The sequence below is a fragment of the Sinocyclocheilus rhinocerous genome, unplaced genomic scaffold, assembly GCF_001515625.1.
Source record: "Sinocyclocheilus rhinocerous isolate Xijiao unplaced genomic scaffold, SAMN03320098_v1.1 scaffold564, whole genome shotgun sequence".
Taxonomy (NCBI): Eukaryota; Metazoa; Chordata; class Actinopteri; order Cypriniformes; family Cyprinidae; genus Sinocyclocheilus; species Sinocyclocheilus rhinocerous.
In genome coordinates this window covers 210325-236895 of record NW_015645070.1, presented here as the reverse complement: position 1 = coordinate 236895, position 26571 = coordinate 210325, and the positions used below count along the sequence as shown (strand labels likewise).

Here is a 26571-nt window from a genome sequence, read left to right as displayed (position 1 = left end):
CCATCTGTGCTGTCCACGTCTCCGCTGACGGATGATTAGTCCGGTCGAGCTGGCACTTTATTCGCGTGAAAAACACAGTGACCCAAAACAAACCCGTACCAGAAACCTGCCTGTCCATATGTGGATATAACCCGGCGACCAGGTCTTCGTTATTCCTGTGGATTTAACACGTATAACCCGGCGTTTTGTCTTTATGTCAAGAAGTTTTGAACCAGCTGGAATCCGGATCCGCCGCTGGTTAATTATTACGTCTATTAATAACAAAGGCTAATTATTAATTCGCTTGAGTACATGAAGCCCTCGCTCGCACGGATCTATGCTGTCAATGCATTGTTGTCTGTGTGTCTGAGAGGCCCGTGTCGGTGATTAAGGGTTAGATCCGGTTCAGCTCATCATGTCTTGGCTGGGAGGGTTAGGCTCTGGCCTGGGTCAGAGTTTGGGTCAGGTCGGGGGAAGCTTGTCTTCTTTCACCGGGCAGATCTCTAATTTTACCAAAGATATTCTGCTGGAAAGCGCCGAGGAAGTGGTAGGTGAGTTGACAACAGTCAAGATCATTTCACTTCCCATACAGACATTTAGCACTTTTACAGTGTTTGTACAGTATTGTCAGCTGTTTTGTTATATAATTGTCTATTATGCATTTATATTTAGTGATCACAACTGTAGGCTAGACTAATGAATGTAACAGTTTTATGATGACTGGTTTATGAACACAATCCAGTTATGCTTGGTTTTTATATATCCAAGTTAATCTCACTGTGAAATGTGCTAATTGTTTTTGTCTGATTGTTGAGATGTGACTATACTTTAGCAGTTTTTTTTAAAGATGTGATTTTGTTTACATTGGCATCTGGTCGAAGAAATTAAAAGGAAAGTGCTCTCAAAAACGAAAATTATTATACTTTTCCAAACCTAAATGACTGACTTTCTGAGGAACACAAAAGGAAATGTTAGGGACCTGCAGCCTCTATTCTATGTAATGAAAGTGAATAATGACAGAGCCTCCTTTTGAGAAGAAAGAAAGTCACACAAGTTTGGAAGAAACAAGAGGTTAGGGTGTGTAAATGGCAGAGTTTTCATTTTTGGGTAAACTGTCCCTTTAGGATTTCCATTGTCATTCTCTGCAAATGTCATCTGATGCTGCAGTGCGCTTAAGACAGAGTAAGAGGTTTGTTTGCATACAGCCGCTGAATCCCTATTAGAAATGTAGCTTCGGCTGGAGTTTAGGCACTTGATCTTAATCCAGAAAGTGCTGGATGTTTCTTTCTTTTGTGAATGGGAACTTAATATTAAGCACTGGTGTGTATCTCTACCTTGGTCCTTGTATCTGGCTCAGTGATTTTGCAAACACCGAAGTATGGTTTTATTTATTTTTTAATTTTTTTTACCACCAACAATATGGCCTTTTTGACCTTTGGAGAAGTGAACAGACACACACAGAGCACACTGAGAACTTTGATCAGCAGCTTCCAGCAAAGCAGACAGACCTTGAGTCAATATGTCATGTCTCCCGATGCATTAACCTGCCTGTTTTAAAGCAGACTTACAAAAAATGACCTGCTTTTGTTGTCTTTCAGATTATACTACATAAAGGTGGTGTGTCAACTTTACCAAACGTTATGTTTGTTAACATTAGGTGTCATGAAAGCACTGAACAGCATTTAATAATATAGGCTAATTTTAATATTATTTATTGTTAATTCTTGTTCATTGATTGTACATTAAGTAATAATAATGCTAATATTAGTAATGTTAATATTTGTAACTTGAAATGTTAAAAATATAGGCTATTAGTAGCTATATGTAAAAAAACATTAACAAAGTAGATTAATAAATGCTGTAAAAGTATTTTTCATTGCTATTTCATGTCATCTATTGCATTAATTACTTTTAACATATAGAAACTTATTGTAAATTGTTACCAGTGGTATATTGGCAATGTTTTTAGGCTGGCTGCTTGGAAGTGGCAGGTGTGACACCTGGTAGGGGTTTGTCCTCTTCCACAACAACAGAGACCACCTACATGCAATGTGCCCTTGAGAAAGACAGAGCTTCAGATGGATTGTCGCTATTATTGTTATACGTTGCTTTAAATGAAGGCTACATTGAAGTGACTCCATCACTTTTTTTGCAACACAATATCAAGTAGTTATTTAGTAGGTGCTGTTAACTTGTAGAGTGGTGTTATGGCTAAAAATGTTTCTGAGTGAAGCAAGCCCCATAAGATTCATGCAGTGAGCCATGGCCATAACCGTAGCCTTAAAGGGTTAGTTCACCCCAAAATGAAAATTAGCCCATGAATTACTCACCCTCAAGGCATCCTAGGTGTATATGACTTTCTTCTTTCAGACGAATCCAGTCGGAGTTATATTAAAAATTGACTTTGATCTTCCAAGCTGTTTAATGGCAGTCAGCGGTCCGGGGGGTGAACAAAGGCCTCCTGTAGCGAATCGATGCGTTTTTGTACGAAAAATAATCATTTTTAAAACGTAATGATCAATTTAATCTAGCTTGCACTAACTGTTGTACATGGAAGCAGCTCCGGGCGGATGACGTAAGACGTTGGCGTTGTAGAGGAGAAACAATAATGTACAGTATGTGGAAAATAATGTTTTTTTTTTACTTTAAACCGCATAAACACATTTCATTACACCAAATACACAAAATAATGTTCTTTTTAGCAGCATCATATGACCCCTTTAATATAACTCCGATTGGATTCATCTGAAAGAAGGAAGTCATATGCCTAGGATGGCTTGAGGGTAATGGGCTAATTTTCATTTTTGGGTGAACTATCCCTTTAAGCTTAGCTCCATGATACTTCAAGAGGATCATCTAACTAATGGTAATTTAATACAGTTATTGCTATTATACACTATGCTACTCCACCCCAATTGTGTTTTTAAGGCAGACATTTTCCTATGGTAAATAGTTCCTTAATGCCCAAAAGTAGTGAGTTAGTTTAGCTAACTGTGTTTAACCTCAGACTTGCTGCGGTTTGTGCTAGTTTTTCTCAAATCCATATTTTATGCATTAAATAATAAAAATAAGTTCATGTTAGTCTTGTTTGCATACATGAGATTTGCAAGTGGGGTTGAAACACAGTATGGTTTGTGTGTAAATGACTCTTGTTTGTCATGTGAACCTGAACCGTTTTGAAATGGACATTGAAATGGAAGCTTGTGGACAAAAACCTGCTGTTACCTATTATTGTTGTTTTTTTCACTCTCAAGAGTTTTATTTATATTGTGCTTTTTTTAATAGCTTTAGTTATTTGCTTAGGAGTCTGTATTTATTTAAGTGTACTTGTTGGTTATAGGTAATATCTGCTGTGGCTGTGCAGCTGCTGGGAAAAAATAACTAAACTTGATCCTCCTGCAATGTTGGTAGCCTATTTAAAGGGACAGTCACCCAACAATTGAATAATGTGTCCTTTAAAACCATGACTTTAAATGATTCTTTTGGAAAATGCAAATGTAGTAGGGTTTTGGTGGTTTAATAGGATATTTTTACTTTCTGCACACCTGGCAAGGATTGTTCATCTTTAACCTTCTCATTCAGTGAGGTCTTGGAGTTAGTCAGTGTATCATCTCTTTCAGTGACTTAGAAATGATGTACAGAAGAACAGAAGTTCTTATCATCATTTTCATCAGATATTTTTATTTAGATAAATGGGAAGGACTTGTCTCTCTATATATATATATATATATATATATATATATATATATGACTCACACTTGAGACAATTGCTGTATAATAGATCTGCATGCACAGATGTAGGCTCAACTATTTCAGGAACCATGACTTTATTAAATGTCAGCATGTTTTTCTTTCTTACAGATGCTTCCTCTGAGCTGCAGGTGTCCAACTCTAGATTGCAGGAACTGGAGACTTTATATGCAACACAAAAATCTGAGGTGATTAATCGAGCACAAAAAAGTCCTAGTCTAATGCTGAAGATATTTCTCAATTCTGTCATGAGACTTAATGTTTTGTGTGCTTGAAAATGAAGACATTTCTACTTTTTATTTGCACACATTGTTTAAAAAAATGCCTAATTATGCACCATAATTCAGTTAAAGGATGAGTTGTTTCAAAACATTTTGTCAGTGCATTAACATCTGTAATTGAATTCTTTTATTTTTATGTATTTGCTTTTGTGTGGTTTAGTATGAGCGCTTGCGAAGAATAAACTCTGAGCTGGAGGAGAAGCTGGAGGCGGCAGAGATTCAGGTCAAACAGCAGTCAGTGGAATACAGAACCCTCCTGCAACAGAAAGAGGTTTTTCTTTTTGGGAAAAGAATTACACTTATCTAATTTATAGTGGGAGAATTTCAAAAGTTTAGAATCATGCGGATGATATTGTGTGTATGTTTATTGTTGTAAAGGTGGAGATCAGTCACCTCAAGGCCCGTCAGAGCGGTCTGCAGGAGGAGGTTCAGAAACTCCAACATTCTGCTCAGGCTGCAGCCAGCTCATCCTCCTCTGATGCTGCTGTACTTCCTGTTACCACTGCTGCCACTACCACTACTTCGTCTTCCTTTCTGCACCGGTCTACAGCTGTCCATCAAGGCTTCCATGGTGATGAGGTGGACCTCAGTGATGTCCTGTGGTCACAGCAGGAAATTAACCGTCTTTCCAATGAGGTGCATCGTCTAGAGTCTGAAGTGGCCCACTGGAGGAGAGTTGCTCAGGTCACTTTTAATTTTACAATTATATCATGAGAGAGCTATAAACTAGAATTAGATTATTTATTATATATTTTATTATATTTCAATTTATCAGGCATCCAAGCTACCAGGAGTTGATGGTAACGGAGACCAGGGTGAAGTTCTGAAAATGCAAAGAATGATCAAGGTGAAAAACCTTTTCATCTGTAACAAAGAGTAGGTGCTTTCCTGTTGGTCAGTGCTTGGGATCTGGTTCTGTTTTTAACCCAACTGACGTTCTGACCCAATCAGGAGCTGAGAGAGGAAATGGCACGGGAGGTGGATGAGCACCAGCACGAACTGGCAGCATTGCAGGACGCCCAGAGGCAGAAAATGGCTGAAATCTCAAAACGGCACAGAGAGGAGCTGGCAGAGTATGAGGAGAGAATCGAGGAGCTTGAGGAGCAGCTTCAAAGTGGTGAGGAGAAACATTGATGGATATTAGGAAATAAAAGTCAGGACATTTTTGAACTTTTTAAATGCAGATAACGTGTTTGCTTTGTATTTGCTAGTTTTGAAATTAACAGTTGAATTTTGAGTACAATGCTGTGTTTATCTCCCTCTTCTTCAGAAGGTGCAAGTGTTGTCCAAAAATCAACCACAGTACAGGACTCCGCCAAATTTCAAGAGTTGCAATCAACCATACAGTCTTTACAGGAGGAGGCAGAGCTTCAGTGTAAACAGCACAGCGATCTATTGGCCAGTTTGGAGGAGGCAGAGCATCAGAAGGCCAAGCTAGAGAGCGAAAAGGAGGAGGCTACAGCAGAAAATACAGAATTGTTGCAGAATTACAGTCGCCTTCAGAAGTCTGTAAACGAACTCCAGGCTCGAGTACAGGAACAGGAAGGGAAGTCTATGCTGAAAGCCCAGCATGACAATGAGATACAAATCCTGAAAAAAGCTCTGGCAGGTATAGAGAACACAACAAATTGTGTTAGATCAAATCATATGTTCTTGGATGGAAAAATCTCTGATATTGCTCATACTGCTCTCTCATATTTATATGTTTGTATTTTATTTTAGGTGCAGAGAAAGAGATGGCTAGATTGAGGACTCTCAGTGAGGTAAATTTGCTAAAAACCTTCCTCTGGACAGTTTAGAAGTTTGTAGCCCAATAATATTTAGATGTTTTTAGCCATGCTGAGGATTCAAATATAAAACAATTGATAAAATGTTCAAAATTAAGAAAGTGTTTGGACACTTTCTGGTTGCCTCTGCAAATAATGTAAGTGTGAGGATGAGTGTCAATACGGTTTACATTTTTTATTTTTTTATTTATTTATTTATTTTTCTCTCATTTAATTCAGAGCAGTCCTACAGAAGAAGTAGAACATGCTGACATACTGGAACTCAACACCATCATTGATACCCTCAGGAAAGAGAAGGAAGAGGTGGAGAGAGAAAAGGTATGTGTATATTGACAATATGATGGTACACACTAATACCCGTTTCTTCCTGTTTTTGAACAGAAGTTTGTATCTTTCGAATAAAAAAATCTTTGAAGATGGGGTAATCAATATTTCAACAGCTTTTTGAAAAGACGCTTGCATGTTATCATGTAAATGGTAATTTACACTTAACTGACATTAGTTTCATACCCTTTTTTATTTTTCTTCATTAGCTTGCGTTAGTTGAGAGACTGACCCTGGCCGAGCAGAGGCACAAGGCAGGAGAGTCAGAAAGTGTTCTGGAACTGTCACAGGAAGTTTCAGACCTAAAGAGTCAGCTAGTCCAACGGGAGCAAGCTCTAAAGCAAGCCCATCTTGATATAGAGACACTCAGTGCTGAACTGGAAGAACTGGACAAGCAGAACCAGGAGGCCACACAGGTACTCTTTTTGAACCAGTGTATGTTTTTATTAGACAGAGTACAATTATTGGATCTGTTTAATGTGTTTAGAATTTGAGTTGATATACTACATACTTACATAGTTTTCTTTCTCCAGCATCTTATTGCAGTGAAGGAACAGCTGTCCCTGCAGAAAACCCAGGCTGATGCGGAAAAATCCGATCTTCAGTCAGATCTCAACTCCTCCCTTGACCAGAGACAAACTCTTCAGCTGGAGCTGGAAGCTCAGGGGGAGAAGCTAAGTCAAAGTGCCTTCTCCTTGAATGAACTGCACATGGCAAAGCAGCAACTGGAATCCACAGTAAAAGAGTTGAGGGAAAAGTTGTGCAAGTCACAGGATCTGGGCAAAGAGCTGCGGCAGGAGTCCTCTGACCTCAAGAGGGCGCTTCAGGAAAGCGAGACAGAACTTACTGCACTTTGTGAGAAGTTAAGTCATTCTGGGGAGCAGGGGAACGCATTAGAGGAACACAGGAAGGTACTTGAGACAAGGGATAAAGAGATCCAGGACTTGAGAACAGAGTTAGCAGAAGTAAAGACCTCCTACGAGAGGGCCATTTCAGAGGATTTTGAATTGAAAATTGAAAATAGAATGTTGAAAGAAGAGAGCACTCAGGCTTTAGAAAAGATTGACAGTTTGGAAAAGCAGATCCAAGATGGTCAAGCCTCTGTAAGCAGGATGTCCCTGGAGAAAGAGACCCGGATTGAAGCCTTGAAACTAGAGAAGAGCCAGTTAGAATCTGAGCTAAGCCAGACTGAGAAGCGACTTTCAGATCAGGCCAAACAGTATCAACAAACCATCGACGAACTAACCAGAGCACGCTCTCTGGATGCTTCTGCGCTACAGACCGAACACGAGCGAATGGTGAAGCTGAATCAGGAAAAAGATCTCTCAATTGCAGAGCTCAAGTGTGAGATGGAGCAGATGGTCTCTGACCACAAAGACACCAGTGAGATGCTGGACATCACTGTGGCAGGCCAAAATCAACTCACCGAGCTTTTGCAGGAGAAGGACGCCTTTGCCGAAACCCTAAAAGCTCAAGCTGCAGAAGCACAACAGGAATTAGAGCGCAAGTTCTTGGGAGCAGCTCAAGAGTGTGACTCTCTAAGAAAGTCGGTGGAGGAGAAGGACAAACAGCTTGGAGCCATGAAGGAAGAAAACAGCCATCTAAAAGAAGAGATTGATCGTCTGAGGGACCAGCAAAGCAGACCGCCATTATTGTCAGAGCCACGGACACTGGATATCATCACAGAGCTTGAGACTGAGGTGGCCCAGCTCAAAGCTGCCAGAGATCAACTCGAAGAAGAGGTCCAATCATTGAGAAAGGTATCAGAGGAGCAGCAGGCTACAGCGCTGCAGTCCCAGCGTTCTCTGCAGGTGCTACAGAGTGAACTTGAGCAAGCACGGACAAGACATGAACAAAGCTCACTCAATTATGAAAGACTTATCACTGCTAAGGATGAGGAGATTGTCCGGCTTCAGTCAGAAATGGAGGTCCTGAGCACACAAGGACAGAGTCAAATACAGTCCGTAGAAATCCTACAGGAGGACAAGACCCAGTCGCTGAATGGCGAAAACGGTAACGAGAAACATGACCTTTCGAAGGTGGAGATTGAGAAGCTTGTGAAAGGCATCAAGGAGAAAGAGACCGAGATTAACCAGCTAAATGAGAAGAACCTGTCTCTAACCAAACAGCTCGACCAGCTTGTGGTCTCTCAAAATGAGCTGGGAAAACTCTCGCAGATGGTGCTTCAAAAAGATCTAGAAATCCAGGCCCTCCACGCTCGAGTATCTGGTGGCCATGGTCAAGATGTGGTGTTCCTGCAGCAGCAGTTGCAGGCGTATGCGGTGGAACGTGAACAGGTGTTGGCCGTGCTCAACGAGAAAACCAGAGAAAACAGCCAGCTGCGTTCAGACTACCATCGCATTATGGACATTGTTGCAGCCAAGGAAGCCGCCTTGTTGAAGCTCCAGCAAGAAAATCAGCGGCTCTCCACTATGAGCGACCCTTCAGGCAGTCAAGAGATGTTTCGAGAGACCATTCAGAACCTCTCCCGCATCATTCGTGAGAAGGATATCGAGATTGACGCCTTGACTCAGAAATGTCAGACCCTGGTCTCTGTCCTCCAGACATCTGGTGCAGGCGATTCTGTAAGTGGTGGCTTGGGGGGTGTTAGCAGCAACCAGTTTGAGGAGCTCCTACAAGAACGTGACGCTCTCAAACAGCAAGTGAAGAAGATGGAGGAGTGGAAGCAGCAGGTTATCACGACTGTGAGGAACATGCAGCATGAATCTGCTCAGCTACAAGAGGAGTTGCTCAAGCTGCAGGGGCAGGTTTCTGCAGATAGTGACTGCAGCTCAAAGCTCTCGGTGGATTACTCCAGACTTATTCAGAGCTATGAGCAGAAAGAGAAAAAGCTGGGATTGTTGAGTCAAGAGCTGGCACAGGTGCAGCAGACCATCAGCCAGCTAAGTAGTACCAAAGACGTCCTGCTTGGGAAGCTTGGCAGTGGCAAGCAATCTCCAGACGCTTCCGCTATGATGGCCACCCAGGCTTTTGCCCCTCCAAACCTGAAGGGGGCAGCACCACCAGGCCAAGATGAGAGCCTACACCAGGAGTTGCAGTCAATGCAGAGAATTTTAGTAGAGAAGGAGAGCATGATAAGAACTCTGCAGGAAAACAATCATCGCTTGTCGTATATATATATATATATTATTAATACTAGTATATACTTATATTGGTTTATCCTCACTAATGTCTCTAACTGTGTGTGTGTGTAGTCAGCAGGCTAGCCTGCAGGTCGAGTCTCTTCAGGAGCAGCTGAATGGTGCTGTCAGACAGAGAGATGAAGCACTTATTCAGCTCCGTGCTTCTCAGGATCAGGTCAACCAGTATGCAGTGTCACTCTCTAACCTGCAGATGGTGCTAGAACAGTTTCAACAAGGCAAGTGCGCACATTATTTTTTGCTATTCCAGTATTATTGTAATTTATTAAGAAAATAGTCTTTCTTGTATGGAATGAAGGCTATTAAAGTATTTACAAATGTAGATTGGAGTGTAATATTCAGATATTTCTTTTTTAAAATGTTTGGATTAAGAGAGGAATCTGCAATAAGTCTTCAGTCTTGAACAATGTTGACATTTGTATCTCCCTTTACAGAAGAAAAAGCCATGTACTCGGCAGAACTGGAAAAACACAAGAGGGAGAAAGAAGAGTGGAGAACTAAAGCAGAAAATCTTCATGATCAGGCAGCTGCTCTGCAAGTCAGTTCAAACATACTTGTGTACTAGGGCTTGGCGATATGACGATATTATCATATATCGACGATGTCTCGTAAGTATCGCGATGTCGATGTCAACAGGCCAAGATGAGAGCCTACATCAAGAGTTGCAGTCAATGCAGAGAATTTTAGTAGAGAAGGAGAGCATGATAAGAATTCTGCAGGAAAACAATCATCGCTTGTCAAATTCTGCATCTCTGTCTGAAAGTGAGCAGAGAAGCCATGCAGAGGAGCTCAAGCAGGCCAGAGAGAAGCAAGAATCGCTACAGCGCTCCCTCAGAGAGAAAGATCTGCTCATTAAGACCAAGGGAGACCAACTGTGTCAGGTGACTTACAATTCTGATGTGTTGAATGGCTTGAAGGAGTAAAATGTCAGATTTTAGATTTTGTTTACATTCCAAAGTTTGCACATGAAATGTGTTATGATTTTAGATGCACTTAAAAAATCTCTGAATAATTTTGTTAATCCTAACCTTATGTGATATTTTTTTCTTGTACAAACTAGGTGAGTGAAAGTTTACGTAATCGTGAAAATGACAACGAGGTCTTGAAGCAGGCTGTGACAAATCTGAAGGAGCGTGCCCTGATCCTGGAACTCGATGTGAAGAAGCTAAAGGAGGAGAATGAAGCGATAGCGTCAAAAGCTCGTGATAAAGAGACAGAGTTCCGTGCCCTGCAGGAAACCAACATGCAGGTGTCACTGCTGCTTCGGGAACAAGAGTTTCAGTTCAGTGCTGTGAATGAGAAGGCCACTGCCATGGAGAAGATGCTAAAAGATAAAGAGCAGGTTTGTCTGTTTGTGTGTTTTTAAATACAAACAATGTGTAAAAAATACATTAAAATGCTTTTTAAAATGTTAGAAATTCTTAATCAAAGAATTCTGCTTTGCTCTCTAAGGAAGAAATAACATTTTAAAATAATAAAAAAGAAAAGTTATTTTAAATTTGATTTAAAATAACTTTTTCACAATATTACTGTTTTTACTGTATTTTTGATCAAATATAACCCCTCAATTGTTTCACAAACATCAACATAGGTTGGCCAGGAAGTGTCCACAACTCCAGGGTTCTTCGGAATTCTGTCATCTATGAGAAGGCAGAAAGAGGAGTCCTCTTTCCAAACATGATTTATTTTTTCTTGTAAATTAAAACATGCAGCCTACAAGGGTTAATGGCATGTTGTATCATTTATGGTGTTAAAAACATATTTATAGTATAGAAAGGTATGTTCATTTAAAAAACCACACTGTATGTCTGAACTATCCCTGCTTTATGTATTCACATGTATTAATCAAGCCTGTTGCCATTCAGTATGAATCAATATTATTGACTTGCAATTATATAACTGAAAACCTCTAGCTTGATTTGCATAATCATGTCATATTCATTGTATTTTAGGGCTGGGCGATATGACGATATTATCGTATATCGACGATGTCTCGTAAGTATCGCGATGTCGATGTCAACAGTCAGGTAACAGACGATTATCTTCATTATCAGGGAAAAAAATGACAAATTATAAATCTAGTAAGTTGCAAAAAATATTTTACATAGCCCCATAGTCACCATACAGGTCTTTTTGCATGCAAGAATGAAATAATTTAGTAGGAGGGTTGGCAATCAAAAAGCTATTCCAATTTCTGAAATAAGATCAGATGTGTAAGGTCAGGAATCAAATTACTTGTTATAAAATTACATTTCGATTCTGCTTCTCGATTTCTGTATGCGCATTTATTGTGATTTCAAAAGATTCAACTGCAATAAGGGAGGAAGTTGTGGCCTAATGGTTAGAGAGTCGGACTCGTAACCAAAAGCTCTCCCACCTTCAATACCACGACTAAGGTGCCCTTGAGCAAGGCACCGAACCCCCAACTGCTCCCCGGTGTGTGTTCACAGTGTGTGTGTGTTCACTGCTGTGTGTGTGCACTTTGGATGGGTTCAAATGCAGAGCACTAATTAGTTCAGTGCTGTGAATGAGAAGGCCACTGCCATGGAGAAGATGCTAAAAGATAAAGAGCAGGTTTGTCTGTTTGTGTGTTTTTAAATACAAACAATGTGTAAAAAATACATTAAAATGCTTTTTAAAATGTTAGAAATTCTTAATCAAAGAATTCTGCTTTGCTCTCTAAGGAAGAAATAACATTTTAAAATAATAAAAAAGAAAAGTTATTTTAAATTTGATTTAAAATAACTTTTTCACAATATTACTGTTTTTACTGTATTTTTGATCAAATAAATGTAACCTTATTGAGCATAGGAGACTTTCAAAAACAAAAAATATTGCTCATCCTACAATTTTGAACAGTAGTAACTTTGGATTTTATTTAATTATCATTATTATTTAATTCTCTCCTGTTCACCCAACTCTCCAAAATAATTGCAGTGGGAACAATTCACATTTGTAATGTTAATGCCAATGAAGGCATGCAACTTGTTCTGGACTGTTCTAGTTCTATATGTGTTGTGAAGTTGACCTATTCTGCCTTTGTCTGTACTGCAGGGTAAATCTGGTGAGCTGAACCAATTGTTGAATGAAGTTAAGTCCATGCAGGAGAAGGCAGTGTTGTTTCAGCAGGAAAGAGATCAAGTGATGATGGCCCTCAAACAAAAACAAATGGAGACGACTGCTCTTCAGAGTGAGGTAGCAAAGGCCAATATTAAATTGCTGTGCTTTATTGCCTTACTAAAAGATTGAAAACGTTAAATGTTACCTTGTCCCAATTCAATTTAATATCCAGTTGCATCCATTAAAAATATATTTTAATTTGTGGGAATTGCTGTACTTTCATGTACTTTCTGTATATAGCTGCAGCACACACGAGATAAAGAGCAGCGCCTGAAGCAGGAGGTGGAGCGTTTGCGCATTCACCTGTTAGAGATTGAGGATTCATACACACGTGAGGCTTTGGCAGCTGAGGACAGAGAGGGAGAGCTGAGACGCAGAGTGGCACTCCTGGAAGAGCGGTTAACATCTTCCTCCAATGCTGTGGAGAGTGCAAGGTGGGTCTGTTTCAGTCTGTTGGTGTGATTGCTTGCTTAAAACCAGAATTTGCTGTCGGTGCCAATAGCCTCATGGGCAGCGCGTGACACATAGCACCGTTGCGCTTGGGGCGTCCCGAGTTCGAGTCCCAGCTCGTGGACCTTTCCCGATCCCGAATCATGCTGTCTAATCAGCATCTTGATATGCCACACCTGTGAGGTGGATGGATTATCTCGGCAAAGGAGAAGTGCTCACTAACACAGATTTAGACAGATTTGTTAACCAATCGACTGAGGTGTCCTTGAGCAAGGCACCGAACCCCCAACTGCTCCCCGGTGTGTGTTCACAGTGTGTGTGTGTTCACTGCTGTGTGTGTGCACTTTGGATGGGTTCAAATGCAGAGCACTAATTCCAAGTATGGGTCACCATACTTGGCCACATGTCACGTCACTTCAAAAGATGAAATAGAACTCACTTCTGCACTCGCGCGTTTTCTGTGGTGCGCACACACACAAAGCGCACGCACAAAAGCCACCTCTTATATACGCAAACACGGGACTGAGCTCTCTTTCTCGCACATTCAAATGGACAAATACACATTTATTTCAAAATATCCCATGAATACAATCGTTATGTTTTAAGTGAATGTAAAGAGTTGAGAAAGGAAACAAGGGTGTATTGGATCCGTTTCTAACCTCAAAATCCGTTCAGGTGCCCTTGAGCAAGGCACCGAACCCCCAACTGCTCCCCGGTGTGTGTTCACAGTGTGTGTGTGTTCACTGCTGTGTGTGTGCACTTTGGATGGGTTCAAATGCAGAGCACTAATTCCAAGTATGGGTCACCATACTTGGCCACATGTCACGTCACTTCAAAAGATGAAATAGAACTCACTTCTGCACTCGCGCGTTTTCTGTGGTGCGCACACACACAAAGCGCACGCACAAAAGCCACCTCTTATATACGCAAACACGGGACTGAGCTCTCTTTCTCGCACATTCAAATGGACAAATACACACAGATTTATTTCAAAATATCCCGTGAATACAATCGTTATGTTTTAAGTGAATGTAAAGAGTTGAGAAAGGAAACAAGGGTGTATTGGATCCGTTTCTAACCTCAAAATCCGTTCCTATTCAAAATAGAATAGGAGGCCTATTCTATTTTGATCTGCAGTTTAATAAAAGTTAAACAGAAAAAAAGACAAAAAGTAGCACTGCGTGTGTTTCTGAATATTTATTTAAACAGACTGTATAATGATGAAAAACCACAAACATGACCGGTATAATTAAAATACGCAAATTCCTTCAACGCACAATTTTTACAGATTTTTTAAACCGTGTTTACAATATAATTATGTTTAATTAAGCTGAGATATAGCACTATAAATTCTTAATTCATTTGCAACAAAAGTTTAAAGTATAAAGTTTTGTTGCAAAGGGATGAAGACATTAGTACGCTTCTCAGCTCGCCCCTCAACATGCATGCGTTCGGAGTTTCGGCAGCCCAACACTGAATATTATATTGTGCCATGGGCATTGTATTTTGATTAATAAAATAAAAATGATAAAAATGACAATACAAAAATGAAATTTAAATTACCCTGCTTCTAAATAAATAAAGCAGTTATTTTTATTTTGTTAAAAACAGGCCAAAAGAGACCTCCGAACTAGTAGGCTACCAGACAGGGAAAAAAAACCTTAACGGTTTTGCTCAGAATACGTTTTTAATCCCTGCATGATTTTAGTCATACATGATAAATATCAAATACGTTATAGCTTGACTACAAGTTTAAAAACAACACTGCAATTGTTATAATTAAGGAAATTAAACTTACCATCATGAAATGTGTCTACACAGGCGATAATGCCAAAAAGATCAGAAACATCGGAAAATATAGGCATATGTTATTCAGGACATTACTATATGACATCAAGATGAATTTATCATTCTTACAATCACCGCCAGAATGTCCAGCCTCACCATGATGAACTTAAAATTGGGTTCTATTATTTTTCCTCAACGGTTCTCCTCACAAAACAAAATTCATTTCAAGCACAAATTTCATAAGAACAGAGTGGAAATTATTAGCAACACCAAAATAACAGCAAAGCTAATGTTTTCTGTTAGTTTAAGCACAAACTAAGAAAAGTAAAACCAAACTTTGTGGCAATAATTAAGACCAAACTGAACCTGGTGTGTGTTTATGGTGCATGTCGGAAATGTTGTCTCGGCGGGGGCGGGGCGTGGTGGAGGTGGGGCTTAGGTAGACGATATTATCAGATATCGCGATATTTTTAGAGGCGATTATCGATAAGATATTTTTGACATATCGCCCAGCCCTATTGTGTACAAACCTCTGTCCTTTCTGCACTGTGTTTGACACAAGTATTTATGTTAATGTTCTGTGTCTGTGCGTGTAATCTTAGATAAACCTGGATGAAGCAAACGCAGCTCTAGAATCTGCCTCTCGCCTCACTGACCAGCTGGACCTCAAAGAGGAAGAGATAGAAGATCTGAAGAAACTAGGTGAGACCAAATGTCATCAAGTGAATGACTGCTGAAATCCGATTATCTCAGCATTTCACCTTATTGTTTAACAAGGACAGTTGTTCTCAACCTTTAGACTTGAAGGCCTCCCATATTGGCTAAGATGATTCCTCTGGTATTTCTGCGGTTATTATGACAACATTAGGGGCTTTGTAGTTCTAGGAACTCAGTTCTAGGAATTGGCCAGCATGGTGGTGCCTAGAGGACAATTTTCCCCCCTTGGGCAATTTTCCTGGTTGCATTCGCACCGACAGCAGGAACTCTGAAGTGGTCGAAAGCTACGTCTTCATTCGCTGCATTTTCAAACGTCAACAACCAGTGAATGGAGGTCGCTGTGATCGGAGCTGTTTTTGTTGTGTGTCGTGGGTTTCGTGATAACGGAGATGGGATGTAAATGCACAGTTTACGCGATTGAAAGAGCATGAAAATCGGACTAAATTAAGTTGACTAAGTTGGTTGTTTTCCAACTTTCGTAACAGAAACTCTGAGTGTTGATATATTAAATTAATTAAAAACTATTTATTTTGTGATTTTATAATGGTCTGTGTGATTTCAATAAAGATAATTGTTATTTAATGGGAAAATATTAATTTACATCTTAATTTTTGTGTTGTTAGCATTTTAATAAGGTTTTGTCCCATTGGACGTTTGCTAAGGCCCTGGCCCCTTTGTTGAGAACCACTGAATATGATCAAGAAAATACAGAAGCACAATTCAAATAAATCAATCATAGAAAAAACAGGCTGTGTATCAGCATTTATTTCCTGATTCAGTTTGATTCTGATTCAGAATCTCCGAATTTATTTTGATAAAGAAGGATGCAGAATACAGAAATACAAAATTCAAATTAAATGGCCATTGGGGACTAATCAACCACAGGAAAAAAAACTAAGGCTGGGTCAGTTTGATTCTGATTCAGAATCTCTTAATTTAGTTTGATTCAAATTTCTCAGTAATTTATTTGATTCAAGTGAATTCAGATTGTGCATAATGTGCATTGTAACTGAGTTCATGTTGTAGTTATTGGTTAATAAAAATAATAGTTATTAAAAAGAAGCATTTTACTTTGTGACTTTGCTATGTATAATATCATATCCATTACAGCAGACACAATCCCATAAAACACTAAAATACGCCACAAAAATTTTGCGAAAAGACTAGCTCTCAAGCCGAGTTGACACACAACTCACGGCACATTATATGAAATTTTCTCAGATTTGTAGCACTGTAAACCATTTTTCTGAAGAGACTCGTGAACGTCAATGGGACTAGGAACATCAGGATCCATTAAATTATGTTTGACTCTTTGAGACTGCTTTATGTAGTGGTTTAAGTTTGATTCATATCAGTGCAGACATTAAGAAACACACATGTTTGTGTTTGTAAGAGAGATGCAGAGAACAGCCAAGTCTGTAGATGGTATAGATTTTTAGCATTCCTTCGCATCTCCTCTCTGTCAGAGAGATAATATTTATGGCATGTCAGTAGCCAAATTGTGTAGACAAAGATTCTCTTTTTCCATCCACCCTGTCTTTCTATCTCACCTATCCCTTTCTTCTCTCTCCGTATCAAGCCCCAAATCAACAGTACGGTGCTGTCGGTCTGAGAGGGAGAGGAGGTTAAGGGATGAGCGCTGGGATTTTTACTGCATCTGTCAAAAAACGATTGAAGAGACCATAGACAGAATGATCAAGAATGGTTCATTTTTTCTTAGCAAAGCACAAGTGCAGCTGACAGACATTCCAGGGTGTTTAGCGCAGACAGGAACTCTCTCACCCTTTCTTATCGCTCAGTTCGTGTGGTCTCAGGAGGTAAAGTCTCAGAGGAAAAGGGTTCTCAAGAGCCAAATGGTCTGGACCAGCGAGGGGCGTTTGTGATAAAGGCATTTATTGCATGTCATATTCTCACACTTCTTTGTTTTTACTCCACGAGACATTCCCAGACACACTGAACCCCATACCACAGTTATTACTGTTTATGTTAAGCTGCAGACACACATACTTATTATTTCAGTACAAACACTTGTTCTCTACTGTTTGCATTAATGCATAACAAAGTCATATACCACCTCCTGCTGAAAGCTCTGTCTGCATCTCACAAACACAGCATCCAAATTTAACACCCACCAAGTGCATGTAAAATTAGCTTTGTCTAGGAAAAAAAAGCCAGTGGCTTGTGACTTTATAAGGAACTTCAGCATAATAATGTGGCGTAAATGTAAGAAACGTTTGTGGTTGGTGAGATTTTTTTTTTTCTCATCAAGGCTACATTTATTTGATAAAATAATTACTGTAAATACAGTAATATTGTGAATATTATTGCAACTTAAAATAACTGCTTTGTATTTTAATATCTTTTCAAATGTAATTTATTTCTGTGATGGCAAAGCTGATATATTTTTTTTTTACCAGCCATTACTACAAATTAAGTCTTCAGTGTCACATGATCCTTCAGAAATCACTCTAATATACTTATTTGGTGCTCAAAAAAAATTCTTATTATTATCAGTCTTGAAAAGCAGTCATGATAGCCATGATACATTTTCAGGGTTTTATGTTAAATAGAAAGTTCAAAAGAACAGCATTTATTTGAAAAATCTATTTTATTGTAACATAAATGTTTTACTGTGTCTTTTGTACAATTTAATGCTTTTGCTTTACAAAAGTAATAATTTCTTTCTTTCTTTCTTGCTTGCTTTCTTTCAAAAAAAAAAAAAGTCTTACTGACTGCAAATTTTTGAATTGTAGTGTGTATATGTATAAAATTCAGTCATTGCCAGAAATTAAAAAGAATCGTGTGTAGGAAAAAGTTTTTGGACCCTTAGACACTACCATACCTGACAGAAGCCAGACATTAGCAAATTAAATTATTTTTTATTAATATGTTGATTTTATGAATTAGCCCATAACTCACGAGCCTAACTGTGACAGCAATGTATGGGAAAATACCACAAAATACTAAAACTTGTACCTGTGTGTGTTTTGCAGCGGATGTGAGACAGGAGATGTTGGAAGAGGCTCAGAGAAAACTGATGAACCTCCTGAACAGCACCGAAGGCAAAGTGGATAAGTGAGTCCAAAACACATCTGCACTGGAAACAAGTGAAAAATTTAAGGGGGTCTGAATACTTTCCGTACCCACTGTATATATATGTAGATCCAAATATTTTCAAAAGGGTGTTCCTGTGAAATATCATCTAACATGATTAACTTCTGACACAGGGTTCTGATGAAGAATCTTTACCTGGGCTATTTTCATACCCCCCAAAACAAGCGCTCTGAGGTGCTGAGGCTTATGGGTAATGTGCTTGGATTGGACCGAGATGAGGTGTCCGAGGTGAGTCAGCGCTCTCTGCTTCTCATACTGTGGATTTCTCTTTATCCTCCCTTTTGAATGTACTTTTTAAATGCAAGTATTCCTCTTCGCAAATGCAAATGTGCATGTGCCTACATATTTACATTCATCAGATATTGTCAAGTAGGGCTGCACAATTAATCGAATTTCTAATCGCGATTACAATTATGGATGCCACAATTACGTAATCGTTCAAAGCGGCAATTAATCGTTCAAAGTCCACTTATGTTATTCTGCACGCTTAACATGTTTTTTTTCTTTCTACATGTTATCTTATGGGTTTTTGCATTGTTTATAATCGACAATTATGATTTTTGTCATAATCGTGCAGCCCTATTGTCAAGTCCAATTTTTCAAAGAGAAGGAGCAGCCAGCCATTCACCATTCTGTCTGACCCGTTTTGTGGAATTCCTCCTACTTTTCATCACTCTCAAATGTGGCTCTGCTCCAGTTCTTGTCTCACCCTTGAAACGTGACTATTAAACGTGTGGATTTAATATTTGACCTCCTGACTCCTTATGTTCGGTTCTCTAATTACATTTTTTAACAATTATCTCTTGTTTGATGTCAGCGTGAAGGTTTTATCAGATGTTAAAAAGATTTTTCCACTCATCTTACCTCATGTGTTTAATTTGGCACAGACCTCAAACTGCCCACGCTGGTCTTGTTGAAAAAAGTCCTTGTTTGAGACCTTTGAAGGATGATTTCAAGTTGCATTCGGTCCTCGCTGGTAATCTCTGAGTATAGAGGTTTCTGTTCTTGTTAGGACAGCCTGTACTAAATGTCACATCAGCATCCCCGGAAACTCTGCACGCATATGACCGCATTCATTTGGCGGACTGCTTATAGAGCTGATTTGTTTTCTGTTCGAATTGCTGTTTTTCCGTTTTGATCCTGGTGGGGCTGGTTTTCTCAATAACAGGAACAGATCAGTTCTGATGATAAAGCAGGATGTGGCTCAATTTTTTTTTTTCTTTCTTGGAAAAGCCATAATCATTTTAGCTATTGTCCTCGAAGGGTCAAAATCTGTATGTGCTTTTTCCTTTTTCATCAAATTGTGCTCCAGTTGTTCGCAACCCATTTTACTTCCATAATGTGTTGTATTTCCAAGTGAAGCTGGATATTCAGTGAGGGAAAAATGGGAATTAATTTGACTGTGAAACGTGGGCGTTACATACCAGAATGGGAATGCACGTTTGCTCAAACTTTAATTAGCTATTTGGCTATTGGATAACATCATTTAATATCCTGAGCAGCCTAAGTGACTTGGAAATTTATTTCAGAGGAAGAGAGAGTATTATGTTTCGTTTTAGCATGCATAATAAATTGTTCACAGTAGGACCAGAAAAGTGCATAAAGAAAATAAATAGTAATTTACATAAGACAACACAACCTTATTATAGAATTTAATACATACCCTCACACCAGTATACATTTTTGATCTGAATTAAGGTCATTTTCTAGATGAAACTCACCTAAATGGCAATTATTTCTACCATTAATACAGTTGTTTTTTTCACTTTCTCATTTTGTTTTTCATTAATATACCGAGTATGCTGTTCATATATTCAAATTTTGTCATAAAAACATGTTTCAAGTCCAATCCTGATGGTTCTTATTACAGATGACAGATGGAAATAAGAGATTGATAAAGCAAGCAAACAATATGAGACACAGACAGCAGGCAGAAATCAGCAGTTAGAGACTGCGAGAGACAAAGACTGAATTAGATGACGGGCTCATGCCAACCTTACCCCAAAAGCATTTCCTTACCCACAATTCCATTCCATAGAAGTAGGCTGGAGTCTGGCAGGAGAGACTCCAACTATTTAGCAAGTTGTGAGCAGAATTACCCAACAGCCCCCAGAGAAGAAAGAGGGAGAGAAGGAAAGTAAATATGAGTGTGTGTGTTTCTGGGTCACACAATCCACTTTCCATTTCAACCCATATTTTCTTTTTCCACTCCACACCTTTTTTTTTATGCTACACATTAAGTTTTCCACTCAAGATCTCTTTGTTTACAACTCTAAAAACTAAAAATAATCCTAGTCTTCTTTTGTGGTTAAAAAGTCTGATTCAGTGGTTTTATTTCAAAGGTTGCATTCATTTGCTCTGGTCTGAGTGCTTTGAGGACAGGGACATTTTTGTAGCAGTACCTCTTTGAACTTTACACAGTTATGTTGAGTAAGAGAGGGAAAACCACACCAAAGACCACACACACAAACATTCCCTCTGACCTACTGTCCTACTGACTTACTGTTCTCTATTTCTGCAGTTGTTACAGGAAGGAGGCAAGAGTGGGGTGACCGGATGGGTCTCGAGTTGGCTGGGAGGCAGAGCTGTTCAGAGTGTACCCAACACTCCCCAAAGGCCTACCCATACACAGAGCCTCAATTCGGTAGGCACACATAGAAATGCATGAACACACACACACATTATTATACACATGCATCTTCCTCTTACACTAATGTCTGTGTTTTAAAGTCCTTCTCTGAGATGTTCGTGAAGTTCCTGGAGGTGGAGTCTACTCCTGCACTTCCTGCCCTTAAATTACCTGTTTATGACATCAAGCCTCTGAGTGCGCCCCCACCTGGCCGGAGTACTGCAAGCACACCTGCATCAGGTATAATGTCACATAAAATCTAGAGATGCACAATATATTGTTAGCATAATAGTTTTTTATTTTATTTTGTTGTTATTAGCCCATATTAGTTTTTTTATGTTTACACTATTTTTTACTGAACTTTATAAATGATAGTTTTGGAATTTTTGTTTTTAGAAATTTTTTTTAGAGTTAGTCTTTTATATATTTATTTGTAATACATAGTGCATCTCAAGATAAATAGTTTGGAATTTTTTTAAAAGGTTAAACATTTATTTAATTTATTTATATTATTATTTATAATATTATAAAAAATATATTATTTATTTTGCCAAAATGGTATAAAAGTTAATATGAAATGTTTGTCAATTATCCGCTATAACATTAAAATAATTTTCAGCTTTCGTTACTGGCCAGAATTTTAATATTGGTGCGTCCATGATTAAAAAAAAAAAAAACTTTACACTTCATAGGTCAGGCCCATTCATACCAGGGATGTTAACCAAAAAGTTGTAATAATTGTTCTTATTCTTTGAAAATGTGGAAGTCCACACCACAGCTAAAATGATAATAACATAGAGGAACAATATCGTTGGAATGACTTTCAGAACAAATGTTTTCCTCCTGATAAACGATACACACATTGACAACCAATTAGGATCCATCTGATTTTAGATTTTACGTTTTACGATTCCTTGTTGGTCTGAACACCAATATAGCTATTATCATAACTATCTTTCTTGGTACAAACAGGTCTTGTATATCTGTGATCTGTGTTCTTTCAGGTGTTTCAGGCCCAGGTAAGCGCACTGGGGATTCAAACCCCTTCCTGGCATCCCGGTCTGCAGCCGTACCCCTCCTCAATCCCGCAGGTGCAGGCAGCACTGCAGGTGCTGGGGGCCACCTGCTTATGAAGCCCATCTCAGACGCCCTGCCCACCTTTACACCTGTACCTGTGTCGGCTGAGGCCAGCGGTGGAGCTGTGCTCAAAGATTTGCTCAAGCAGTGATATCAGCCACCTGTACTGCTACTCAAAGCACTTTAGCTTAACAGGACACTACGTTCCGGCAGATGGAAACAGAAAACTGGGCCATGTCATGGATTCAAATATTTACTGTTTACTATTTACTGAAATGGCTGATTGCCATCGGAATAAAAGAAAGATAAAACATCTAAGTTTGACAGAATTTAATTCTGTTTGAAATGGCTGATTGCCATCGGAATAAAAGAAAGATAAAACATCTAAGGGCTGCCGTGCTTGTTAAATTTGAATAAACTGAGGCCTAAGTTTGACAGAATTTAATTCTGTTTACAAGCTGGGGAAGATTACATTATGAAATATTCTTGTGACCTTCTCCCAACATTTATTTAATGTCGTGCAAACATTCAGCTTGTCATTTTTAGACAAAGAGAGGTGTTTAATGTTTTTCTAGTGTGTTGAGAGACTGTCTGATGCTGTCTGGCATCCACTACACAAATGGATTTATTAAACCTTTTCCACTTCTGCAAAAACGCTACAGATAGTCTTTCAAAATCCTCCCGTTTTAAGTGCTATGACTGGTTGGCCGTATGGTACGGCAGGTACAATAGCACTTAATCAAGAAGTGACATTTGATCTTGGATTTAGACTGCTGCTCATGCTCCCATGCAGTACAAGCGTGCAGTTATTTATTTGTACATCAATCATATTTTTCACTGTTTATGCAGTGGGCATAAGCTAAAATGTATCTGCAATATTCAGACCTTTTTAAGGTAGAAAGAAACTATTGTATTATGTATATACAATTTGGAAAACATGCACACATAAAGGAAAATGAAAATGCAAATTAAGTGTAAAAATGACCTGTATATTTTAAAATTGTTTAATAAACAAATAATACACCTCTGTTATAATAAACATTAGTTTATTATAACACCGGACTCCTAATTCAGTGGGTTCCAACCAAATATTTAAAAACGCTATTTCCTTAAGGCCTAATATGAAGAATAACTTTTTGTTGTTTTTTTGTTTTTTGAGAAAATGGCCTTAGTAATTCTCTTTTTGGTTACTATATCTTTCATAAAAGTTGGGTGCACTTAAAATCTATAGATTTAGGATACATTTATTATACATTTTAGGGTATATATTTTGCGCTGGTGTTTATTTAAAGTTGATCAATCTTTTTGAAGTTTGAAAGACTGCTCATGAAAGTGATGGTCAACAACAGTGTTTCTCTTTTCTCCTGAATAAACTATTCTATGTATATTTGCATTTTCCCTTTTATTTTATTTATTTAGCCGCTTAAGAGCTTTTTTAATATGAAGTTGTTAAAGTTCACTTGTAATAGTGTTTTCATTTAGAAATAGGTCTCTTAATGATAACTCTGCAAAAGGAACTCCTGCTGTTTGGTAATTAATAAGTAAATCTAATCCATAAATTGTGCAGTACTTTTCCATATACAAGACTTATACAAGGAAACAGTGCATTTGTTGCATCTGTGTTTTCTTTTTTCCCTGCAGACTATATAATCGCAAGGCTGTAATTTAAAAGTGCTTATGGAGGCAGTGGTCTAGAGCATTATCAGACCAGATTAACCTCAAAAGGGAATGTCCGTCTTTCCCAATATGTCTCTAGGGAAAACCCTGTCTGGAATTCCAGTTGTAGTGGAACCATGTCTAATCTGGTGCATAGATTCTTGGAACATTTAACCAGTTTAAATCTATATTGATATTTTGACGTCCAGTTGTGGATATACATACACTACATTCAAAAATTTGGAGTCAGTATGATTTTTATTTATATATATTTTTTTTTTTTCAAAGAAATGAATACTCTTTTTCACCAAGGATGATTTTATTGATCAAAAGTGACAGTAAAGACTTTTGCAATACTATTGCATTACTAATTACTTTCTAAACATCCTCAACCAGTTGAACAATACAAGGATTGTATTTCTTTCAAATAAATAAAATTGCATAAATTATTCATGAACTAACCAAAATATTTTAAGGGAGAAGATTACATTAAAAACCATAACATTAGATGTTCAATTTTGATGTAAACTATTGTTTTTTATACAGAATTGAGCTGTTGTCTATACACTATTTAATGCAATTACATCAGAAGTAACTAATTAAATTCCATAAAAATGAAGAGTAATCCCCTACTTTACTTTTTTAAGGGGAAATTAAATTACAGTAATTAATTACTCAGTAATGCATTACACCCAACATTGTGTGTGTGTATATATATATATATATATATGTGTGTGTGTGTGTGTGTGTGTGTGTGTGTGTACATATTTAATAAATGCTGTCCCTTTCACTTTGTTAATCAAAGAATCCTGAAAAAATGTATGACAGTTTTCTCAAAAATATTAGTCAGCCAACTGTTAACTGTGATAATGGATAAGAAAGCTAATTCTAGCACCAAATCAACAAAGTAGTAGAATAAATTGCATTTTAAAATGTTATTTTGAATTGTAATAACATTTCACAACATTACTATTTTACTGCATTTTGGATCAAATAAGCGCATTCTCAGTAAGCATAAGAGACAAAAAAAACAAAAAACTTTATAGACCCAAAACTTTTGAACGGTAGTGCAAGTAATGACTTGGCATTATTATCAAGGTGTATTATGTAGCAATGCATTTATATATATATATATATATATGTGTGTGTGTGTGTGTGTACATATTTAATAAATGCTGTCCCTTTCACTTTGTTAATCAAAGAATCCTGAAAAAATATTAGTCAGCCAACTGTTAACTGTGATAATGGATAAGAAAGCTAATTCTAGCACCAAATCAACAGAAAGTAGTAGAATAAATTGCATTTTAAAATGTTATTTTGAATTGTAATAACATTTCACAACATTACTATTTTACTGCATTTTGGATCAAATAAGCGCATTCTCAGTAAGCATAAGAGACAAAAAAAACAAAAAACTTTATAGACCCAAAACTTTTGAACGGTAGTGCAAGTAATGACTTGGCATTATTATCAAGGTGTATTATGTAGCAATGCATTAAATTCAGCACAAGAAGCATTACTATTAATTCTTCATATAAACAAACATTTCAATGCTGTAGTGGCACATTTGAATCCTAGCAAGTATCTGTGCTGCCTTGAAGCAAATGCATTGCATTAGATGGTGGAAACACTTTAAGGGTGTTGGATATAGTGAATGTAAGCATGGTGTCAGATTTTAATGCGAACTCTCCTCACACAGCACTCACAAAGCCAGACAAAATAACCCTGCCCTCACCAGGGAACACCTGCTCCAGCCTCCCACATTCCTTGCAGCCATTTTTCCTGCTGTTAGATTGTGTACATTTGAACTATCATAACTCTGCTGTCTGTTTTATCAGCGTCAGATCAAGTCTAAACCTCTTTTATATCTCGAGATCTCAATCCAAATGGGCTTTTGCCTAGAGGGTGTGTTAATCTGGCAGACTTTGATCACCTCGAACCTGAAAATGTTTGTATTTAAGAGTCTAATGAATGTCTGAGCAATTAAAAAAAAAAGTTCTGTAATGTATCACTGATGCATTCAATGGCTCACTGTACTCGTAACTGATGCAACTCTCAAAAAAACTTGCTCTTTTGCCATACTGTAGTAAGCCTGGTGCTTGAGTTCACACAGCTGCCACTGAATGGTTGAGTTATTTCAAGAGAGCAGCAGAGAGGGAGTGTGGCAGTGTGCTACCCAGTGATTTGACCACTGACTCCATCTTCTAGCCTAATCTGTGCCCAAAAATCTCTGATAAACTGTCTCAGTCTCCCAGCACAGTCTTCCCTGCTGATTTCAGTCCACATCTGGACTGCTGTGCTGCCAAACCATATTCTAAACCCAATTAATCAATAGACAAAAGCAAAGCTAGTTGACATAAAAGGATACAATAAAAACAAATTCTGCCTGTGTATGTGCAGCCTCCCAGTCAAGTGTGTGGGCCGAGTGTGTCAACAGCTCAAAGGTTAGCGGTACAAGGCTATTTCAGCATATTTACACTGGCCAATAGCTAAAAAGATGCAGGTCAGGTTGACACTTACTGTGATCATGTCCAATCAGTGGGCAGAAATCAACTTTTATAAATAAATGTATATAGGCCCTTGATAATTTTTGACAAGAAATCTATTAAGGTTCCATTTTTTAGGTTAATAGAAAAATAGCTAAGTTAAGGTTTCAAAAATTGTGACACAAATTGTCATTTATAGTGTCACTCTGAGCCGTTAGCTCTGGTGTCGTGTCGCTAACACAGTTTAATGTT

General features: G+C 38.2%; 1 protein-coding gene across 1 annotated transcript; it reads left to right on the top strand.

The window, feature by feature from the left end:
* LOC107705344 (thyroid receptor-interacting protein 11-like) lies at positions 1–22472 on the top strand. Its single transcript, XM_016508604.1, has 21 exons — positions 1–530; positions 3841–3917; positions 4171–4281; positions 4389–4694; positions 4786–4857; positions 4962–5127; positions 5281–5619; positions 5733–5773; positions 6017–6115; positions 6331–6537; positions 6655–9148; positions 9919–10163; positions 10343–10624; positions 12337–12477; positions 12643–12840; positions 15243–15342; positions 18351–18432; positions 18585–18699; positions 20993–21115; positions 21202–21340; positions 22105–22472. Exons 1-21 carry the CDS (start codon positions 395–397, stop codon positions 22326–22328), a joined length of 5697 nt encoding a protein of 1898 aa, XP_016364090.1. The 5' UTR covers positions 1–394; the 3' UTR covers positions 22329–22472.
* The last annotated feature ends 4099 nt before the right edge of the window (positions 22473–26571 follow it).